General features: G+C 37.8%; 1 protein-coding gene across 1 annotated transcript; it reads right to left on the bottom strand.

Moving 5' to 3' along the window:
• Positions 1–533: 533 nt before the first annotated feature.
• On the bottom strand, positions 534–8,403 carry LOC108710778 (speedy protein 1-A-like). The gene is made up of 8 exons (XM_041586047.1): positions 7,914–8,403; positions 7,032–7,130; positions 5,160–5,206; positions 3,992–4,050; positions 2,847–2,932; positions 1,973–2,141; positions 1,417–1,602; positions 534–840 (listed from the first exon to the last, which is right to left on the bottom strand). The coding sequence occupies exons 1-8, from the start codon at positions 7,922–7,924 to the stop codon at positions 787–789; spliced, it is 711 nt and encodes a 236-aa protein (XP_041441981.1). The 5' UTR covers positions 7,925–8,403; the 3' UTR covers positions 534–786.
• Positions 8,404–9,632: the final 1,229 nt, after the last annotated feature.

The following is a 9,632-nucleotide window of genomic DNA, read 5'->3' on the forward strand; positions in this document are numbered from 1 at the left end:
GGCATTCATTACATCTTAATTGGAATCAAGTACTACTGTTTTAATACTATGGAGAAAGAGGAAATCATTTTGAAAAAATTTGCTTTATTTGATTAAAAATGAAGTCTATGGGAGATGGTTTTCCTGAAATTTGGAGATTTCTGGATAACAGGTTTCCCGATAATCGATCCTATACCTGTACTATAGCAAACTATACAATATACTTTAAACAACATTTAAATCAAATATGTAGAAAAACATTTATATTAAATTATATACAAATGTATTAAAATATCAGCATGTAAATATAAACTAATATGTAGTTAAGCATTTCAATTTAAAACTCTATATAAATATATTTAAATATAAATGCAGGCATGGGACCTGCTATCCACAGTGCTCAGAACCTGGGGTGTTCTAGATAAGTGGTCTTTTTCTGTAATTTAGATGCCCATACCTTGTCTACAAAAAAATATTTTAAACATTAAACCCAATAGAATTGTTTTACCTCCAATAAGGATTAGTTTGATCCTAGTTGTGATCAAGTACAACGTACTGTTTTATAATAACAAGGAAAAAATAAATTACTTGAAAACATTTGAATTATTTGATTAAAATGGAATCTGTAGAAGATGGCTGTCCCGTAACTGTGAGCTTTCTGTATAACGGGTTTCCAGATTATGGATCCCATACCTGTACTAAAATATATTAAGCTATAATAATATTAAAATGGCAATAAGTACCTAAACTCTATAATAAAATGACAAAATATAGATGTTGTACTAAATAAAAGGATGAGGGTGGAACTTATGGGTTGTCTTTCTTCCACATTCTCTTCATCCTCATCTTGAATGGCAGCTCCTAGAATTAACAGAGACATAACATTAGTCCTCCACAATTTTCTTTAAAGCCACAATTTCAGAATGTTCTGTACATCAGAGAAGCTGGTTCTAGTCAAACTATTCTGTTGGTTCATTATAAGGAACTCACTGTTTTCAGTTCTAATACACATGTACTGCTTTATTGTGCCGCTGACACAGCACATTGCATGAATACACATTTCTTTGCCAATACATACATATTATGCAAGTAGAATACATAATTAATTTTTTTATGGATGTATATTTTGAAAAATCATTTCTCAGTCATACTACTTAGTTTAGTTTAAAGGGCCCTTTCACACAAAGGGGCTCTGGTTATTAGTCTAACACCCACCTGGACCTGCTGGTGGGAGGGCTGTGGGAGGGCTAAGTAGAATGGGGAATAAATTAAAAACAAAAAGCATAAGCATGCCCTTGATCCACCCCAACCATGCCCATTATACCACAAACACACAGCAAACCACCCAAACTCAACCCTCTGACCTCTTTGTAGCTCTGGCAACCCCGTCCTCTTGATGGTGGCCCTTCCCATAGGAAGAAGATAATTGTAATTTACCTTGTCTGGCCGGACTTTCTCTGGAGTTGGGGGCTTGGGCGCACACTGGGAGCAGACAGCTGGGCTGATATAAGGGAGACTGAAGTATAAGTAGTCCCTCTGTCTTGCGTGGAACCTGATGGCCAAACCATGGTTGTGGTGCCTTTCACGCCTCCATGCCCAGTGTGTTGGGTTATCTTCCATTGCCTAAAGGAAAAATAAACATATAAAAGTTACATTACATTTTTATTAAGAATCATATTTCGCTCTAATTATGATAAAATTATTACACAGCATTTTGAACCCATACCAATACTAGGCCATGACTTAGTCTTACAAAATTGCATTATTGCTTTGACTATTGCAGTTTTCAGCAACTCTGCACATTCCTAGTGCCATTTTATTGGTTATTTTCTAATATGTAAGTTGTTTGTTATCATCAAAGTATCTACAGTATATGCAGTGTACAAACTCATCTTCTCTATCTTTGTCAAATTTTTATGTACAGTGCTATGACATCCATAAATGATCATAAAGGTCAGGAAATGTAGATTGTGATTTCCAAAGTAATACTCACCTCCTCACAGGATGATCTGCTCACCCAGGCTTTGAAGTCCATCCTCACCCACAACTCCAGTTTTTTGCTCCTCAGCTCCTGCCATTTAACCTGATACTCAACCCCGAGGCCCAAGGGGTAAATCAGGTCATGGAAGATTGTTTCTTCTTCCATTTCATTGGCCAGAAACCTAAAGGTGAAATACATCGATGTCACATAACACTCCAATGCATATTTTAATTTAAAGAAACCATATTCATTATGTGTGTTAACAAAATATAGAACATACAAGGGAACTGACCTTCTATATACAATCCCCCCCTGAGTCTGTCAAGTTTTAGTGGCTTGGGTCTTTATTGCTTGTGCCCTACTACTGACATGGTGTGATTAGTTAAAGTCCATGTCAGGCTCTCTAGCAGGGGTCCCCAAACTTTTTTACCCGAGAGCCACATTCAAATGTAAAAAGAGTTGGGGAGCAACACAAGTCCCTTGGGGTGCTAAATAAGGGCTGCGATTGGCTATTTGGTAGCCCCTATGTTGACTGGCAGCCTACAAGAGGCTCTACTTGGCCCTATACTTCATTTTCATGCAATTAAAACTTTCCTCCAAGCCTGGAATTCAAAAATAAGTACCTGCTTTGAGGCCACTGAGAGCAACATCCAAGGGGTTGGACAGCAACATGTTGCTCATGAGCAACAAAATATAATAAAAACATTTATCGTATTGTTCTGTACCACATGTGACTGATCAGCACTACCAGATGCTCCCCGTACAACTACAAAAAAATCCCATACAATTAAACAGAGTCTATCATCTTCTCAATACAGCTTTGTATCTCGATGTTTTGTACATACCGCTTCCCTTGTCAGTTATAGGCTAAAGGAAAGATACTTACAGGGCTGCAAAGAAGTTCAAGGTGGTGTACTCTTCTTCCTGGAGCTTGGCACGCTGGAAATAAACTTTCACCATAGCCAGCAGGTACTAAAGTGAAAGAAATATTCAGGGCATTTAACATCTCCCACCTTAGCTCAACATATGTAAGGCAGATGTATTTCATGTATAATTCCCTCCATTCTGCCCTATCACCAAACCTTTTTCAAAGATGCATGCCAGCATCACTCTTCTGTGTTCAGTGAATCGATATTTTAGTAACAATTTTTAAAGTGCAGGGCAGGGTGCAAAAAATTGTTATTGAATTGATGAGACATCAACTTCATAGATCCCCAGCTGTTTTCCTCTTCCTTATACTTCAAATGTACCATAACCTTCAGATTGAAAGCTCTTGGGAGTAAGGCACTCTAATCTTATTTTATTATTTTATTTTATTCTGTAACACTTTTGTAAAATTATTGCAAGTGCTGCGTAACTTGCTGACGCTACATTAATGATGATAGCAGTGGTGCACAGAGGGACTTCAAATCCCAGAACCCATCACTTCACAGTGGAACAAAATAAGGGACAGGTCCCTGTGATCACAGACAGACTATCATTGTTTCCTTTCAATCTGTGGCATCAGATATGTCTGCATGTAAAAATATATATACAGGTATGGGACCTGTTATCCAGAATGCTCGGGACCTGGACTTTTCCGGATAACGGATCTTTCCATAATTTGGGTCTTCATGCCTGAAGTCTACTAGAAATTCATTTAAACATTAAATAAACCCAATAGGCTGATTTTGCTTCCAATAAGGATTAATTATATCTTAGTTTGGATCAAGTACAAGCTACTGTTTTATTATTACAGAGAAAAGGAAATCATTTTTAAAAATTTGGATTATTTGTATAAAATGGAGTCTATGGTAGACATCCATTCCGTAATTCGGAGCTTTCTGGATATCGGGTTTCCGGATAAGGGATCCTATACCTGTATTTATTTTTGGTTCAGAGAGTGTTTATCCACTGTTTCTACATATGTCCAACTGACTGAGATAATGTAACAATGTGTAAGGTAAATTTTCCCTTTAAACTAAAGTACATACATCCTCCTCACTTATCTTGCTGTCCATCCCTGTGGCAATGTGTTAATACAATAATTACCTTATCAGTAAGTTTCCTGCAGGAGTCTATTGCCAGGCCTTTTCCAATTTGATGATGTTCTAAAAAAAAAAAAGTATATGAAATTGTGAGCACCAATAGAAGAAACATTTTCACCAGAAATTAGACTGCTAAACAATTAAAGCCGCATTAATGCTATGCTCTTATTTATTTATTTATTTATTTTGCAATAGCTACATTGCCATCCTCCAGTATCAACCACAATATTAATGGCACTCACTGTTATGGATGGAAAAGCAGCAAAGATGACACTGATATCACATAAAAATTCAGAAAAACACAGAGGCTAATGCTTTTTAGCAGTCTATTTCATATTGAACCACAAGCCTTACAATAAAGGAGAGCATGAAAGAGTTGCTTTAAATATTTGGAACTTATTAAGTAACACAGGTGTAGTTACCACTAGCAACCAGTAAAGGGCCTCATTTACAAAGCTCCGGTGCAGCTCTAGGTGCAGGAACTGGCACAATGCGCCTGTAGAATCTCCAAATATAAGTGCAGTGATGTTTGTGCCCAGGTGGTTCTCTCAACCACACATGAACACACTATTGTGCCTACTTACTATGCGCTTAGTTGCAGTGAGTGACAATACTAGTGCAATAGAGCCCAGTACTTTTAATTTTGTGCAACCTAAATCATATACAAATGGGGGGCATGTGAATCCCCATATACAGCAGCTGCTAATGCAATTTGATCAGTTTACAAACAAATATATATGTATATATTAGAGCCATGTTTATATTAGTAATATAAAAGAAGGGTAATAAAAATAAATCGCACCATTTTTTGCCATTTGCACCTACTGCTCTATTTGTAAATGTGGCCCCATAAAATAACTTGTAGCAGAGTGATCAGAACTGTTTCCTGATTGGTTGATATGAATCAGTGCACTAGGGAGATTTAGCACCTATGGGGTATATTTATCAAAGAGTGAAGTTAATAGTGAAGTTCCGCCACTAGAGTGAAATTCCGCCACTCTTCATTCATTTCTATGAATTGAGAGCTGCGGAATTTCACTCTAGTGGCGGAACTTCACTCTTTGATAAATGTACCCCTAAGTCAGCAAATAAAGTAACTCTTGCATAAATTCTAATATATTGTTTGTGCTTCTGCCTCCCTTTTATGGTGAAAGTGCAGGAGAATATCTTACCCAGCAGTTGGTAAAAGCCGGCGTTGGCAGCTGCAGCTGTTTCAGACCTGAAAAGAGGGTAAAAAATAAGGAGGTGAGTGTTACACTTTATGCAATTAAATAAGGTTATTTCCCATAAGTGCTAATAATATGGCAGCTGTATGAAGGTCTTTAAAAGATGAACTAGATAAAAATCATATTAATGTTATTTGTTTGCACTTTAGCTTTAGATGCCCCAATGCTTGAGTTTGAGTAAAATGGTAATTCTTTCTAGGGTAACACTAAGGGGAACATTTACAAAGCTCGAGTGAAGGATTCGAATTAAAAAAACTTCGAATTTCGAAGTGTTTCTTGGGCTACTTCGACCATCGAATGGGCTAGTTCGACCTTCGACTACGACTTCGACTACGAATCGAACGATTCAAACTAAAAATCGTTCGACTATTCGACCATTCGATAATCGAAGTACTGTCTCTTTAAGAAAAACTTCGACCCCCTAGTTCGGCAGCTAAAAGGTACCGAACTCAATGTTAGCTTATGGGGAAAGTCCCCATAGGCTTGCCTGCGTTTTTTTTGATCGAAGGATATTCCTTCGATCGTTGGATTAAAATCCTTCGAATCGTTCGATTCGAAGGATTTAATCGTTCGATCGAACGAATAATCCTTCGATCGTTCGATCGCAGGATTTGCGCTAAATCGTTCGAACGATTTTAGTTCCTGGTCGAATATCGAGGGTTAATTAACCCTCGATATTCGACCCTTAGTAAATCTGCCCCTACCTGTATAAGGTTTGAGAAGAGTTGCACTTGATGGGCTTATAAGACCTATAATGTAATATAGCAATATAAAGGGTTGTATCCTTGTGTCCCCTGGCAATATAGCTGCTTTACACTTCTATCTCTGCCAAATAAACAAAGTATTTTTATCTACTACCTGCCAGAATCTTTCTTTTGCATTTCTATCCGTAGGTGTTTTGCTAACATGCATTATGAAGCTCGTTTAAAATAATGACACACAAAGAGGGTTATTTATTAAACTCTGAATTCCAAAAACCGCAAAAAAATTGTGTTTTTTACTATAAAATCCAAATTTTTCTGGATTGATTATACCCCAAGGATAAAAACAGTCTGAATATGAAAATCCAACATTGCAGACCTGCTGAGGTTGCATATACAATAAGTCAATGGGAAAAGTCCCAAAAATATCTTGATCTGCGCCGGGTTTCATGCAATAATCCGAAGATTTCGTGGTTTTCGGGCAAAAATCTGAAAAATTCGCACAGGAAATTTTTGGACAAGTGTATTCATAAATAAGGGGAAAAAAACCTGTGTGGATGTGGTTGGAGTATTTTTCAGAAAATATTGAGATAAATTCAGACTTTGATAAATGGGCCTCGCTGTGAGGATATTGGCTATTGTGTGCATTACTTGCCCAGAAATACTAGAGACTTTATCCAATTCTCATTGCTGTAAAAGAGAGAAGCATAAACCCTTATGAAATCCCTGTCTGCCATTGCCCTAATGGACGTGTGTTCATCCCATATCACCTTGAAGCTGCCAGCGTGTGCTCATTTTTGCTGCCAGTTTTCAGACAAATGGATTTAAACTGACATTTTGGCTGTGGCACCAGCCTTTCTTGAGAAAGGCTGGTGCCCCAGCCGAAATGTCGGTTCATTTGCCCACAATAAACACTTGTTTGTTTTTTCGCCATAAGACCTGTGAGTGCTCCTTTTATGGACTATATTGCAACTTGTGATAAGGATTGCACCCAGGCAGTTATTTATGCAGCTTTTTCGTGAGTGTCGGTTTTTTCCATATTGAGGGATTTGTGTACATGTGCCCTCTCATCTCCACTACCATTTTTACAAAATGTAAGAATATTTTCATCTACTACCTGGCAGTATTTTCAGTGGCCTCCGTGATGCATCTTTTCTTCACCGGCACTTCGAGGTCAGATGACAAAGCCTCGGTGTATGTCCTTATCTTCTCTTGCCTAAAATTAAAATATTCCATGTTTAATTTTATTTTTGTACTTTTATCCCAGGCATTTTGATAATTAGTCATTATGAAGGTAATTAGAAAGAGTGGCAGTTACATAAGGAACTGTCAGTTACATAAGAGAGAATGGAGCAGAGAGGGAGATTTTTGCAATTTCATTCAATGTGTTTATCGATACTAAAATACTAGTAATTTTATATAAATTAATAGAGGAAATTTAGAACTTTCTCTCTGTGCCGATGCCCTAATGAACAGTTTGGTTAATTCCTGGATATAGATTTACTGGTCTGACATAAGGGTTAATGTACTAAAAGTCACAAAAGTTTGTTTTTTATGAATTAAAAGATCTGATTCAAACTTTGTGACATATATTACCCCAAAAATTTCAGGCACCAAAAATGTTTATAGTTTTACTAAGGGATGTTATATTTAAAGCTGCAAAAGTTTGTGTAAGGTACACATAGCAGTTACTGGTCACATCTGATATGGATTAATAGACTGGATTTTAATTTAGAATATTACCCCCCAATACGGCAACCAAGTATTCTAGAGGGTCAAGCACCAAAAATGCATTATAACCTATATGGAAATGTTTATGTAAATTGTGCAGAATTAATTGTGTTCAATAAGAAATAAGACATATGAATGTGACCATTTCTATGGACACAGCAGTATTTGCAAACCTCTATACAATATTTGCTAGAATGCAGGCCAGTTTGGCACATACTATATTATTACTACTAAATTTCTCTTATAGCTTTGGAATTATCTGACTTACCTGCTAGACATTGTCCAATCAGTAGCAAATCTGTAAGGACTGAAAACCTAGAAGAAAAAAACCTGCAAAACAAAAACTGTTTGGTGTGCAGGGGAATGAGTGATGGGTGTGTTAATGTGTAGGGATGATGCTGTGTGGGCTAATAAGTGTCAGAAAGTACAGGAATGTGTTTAGGTGTAAGGTATGTGCGAATGTATGAGGTATAGGGATAATTTGCTGTAAATCGCTCTGAAAAATCAGTGAAATCTATCCAGTCACTCCTCAGCACTGCTGCTCCTCTAACAGTCAAGACCGTTATGAAGACAGTTATGACTGTTATGAAGCTTCAGCTGCCTGAGCCAATCAGATTGAGTATAGATGGCATGTGCCCACCTTTGCTTGGCCAGCTTCATGTACTGGTCACCTGTTTAAAAGCAAGCATCTTATTGGCTGGTCTGCACCTGGGCATAGACTCATTGATACTGTGTTCACTTTGCCAAAGGCCATACACAGTCATGCCTGGCAAGATAGAAGTTGCAAGTTGGAACAGGGAGGGCAGCAGGTATAGTAGGGCACAATGGGACATTAAGGCAAAGTAACAGCAGGTATAGTAGGTAGGTAAGAAGGTGACAGTAGGGAAAGGTGGGACAGTAAGACTTTATATCAGTGTTATCCAGCCAGTGGCCCTGTAGTTCTTCTTACAGTACAACTCCCAGCACCCAGCCATAGGTGAGTTTAATGACCATGGGCCAGAATCTGCTTAGCCACACACACAATTCATGGACACTCAAAATTATATAACCACCCTATTAGCTATAGAATTGTAGCTCCATTCCTCCCAACGGAGGGATTGTTGCAGGACTCTAGACTCAAATGGAGCTCCATAGGTACAAAGAACTGAAGTGTTAAGGGATTGTCCTGTTGTTTAACATGGAGGTCCCAAATGACATTCTGGTAAGGGCAAGGGAATGATGTTTTCCCTCAAGCAGGGCAAGAGTCCCTATAATGGTGGTATCAATTGCTGCCTGATACTTGTTACACATATCTTACACATATAGCAATTTTGTATTAAACCTGTTACATTGCTGTATATTGTATGCAGGGCCACCATCAGTAGACTTGGGGCCCAATATTACAAATTTATCAGGGCCCATTACCCATGGGCCCCTAAATATTAGACAGTCTCCTGGGTCCCTGGGTGGTGGGCCAACCAACAATAATGTGGGGCTGCTAGTTATGCTAAAACACCCTCCATGATCCACCAAATGCAAATATTTTTTGTAACTCTCAAATTGCACCTTTCCATCTCTGGTGCCCCCTCTGCCACAGGACCCCAACTACAGTACCCTCTGTACCCCCACCTAATAGCAGCCCTGTCTATGTTTTATGCCCATGGCATTTAAACTTTTCCTCACTCTTTTTGTTTCAGATTTCCAACCAGATGGCCAATGGGTCAATCAGCGATTTGGCCACACTCCTGTACTGCTTGGTCAGATATCTTGAAATATTGGCCCATATGTGGCTTGTTTTATCTATTTAATCACAATAAATTTTTATTGATTGCAGAGAATTTATATAAAATAGTGAAAAAAGTAAATGGAAACACTAAAGGACTCCATTTTTTTAAAAATATTTCAATTAAAACTATGTAGGAAAACAAGCATTAAAATGACAACAAAATGCAAATACAAAATAGGCATTCACTACATAAGATCAATGTCTAAACCACAGAAAGGAATT

Source organism: Xenopus laevis, chromosome 3L (genome assembly GCF_017654675.1).
Source record: "Xenopus laevis strain J_2021 chromosome 3L, Xenopus_laevis_v10.1, whole genome shotgun sequence".
Taxonomy (NCBI): Eukaryota; Metazoa; Chordata; class Amphibia; order Anura; family Pipidae; genus Xenopus; species Xenopus laevis.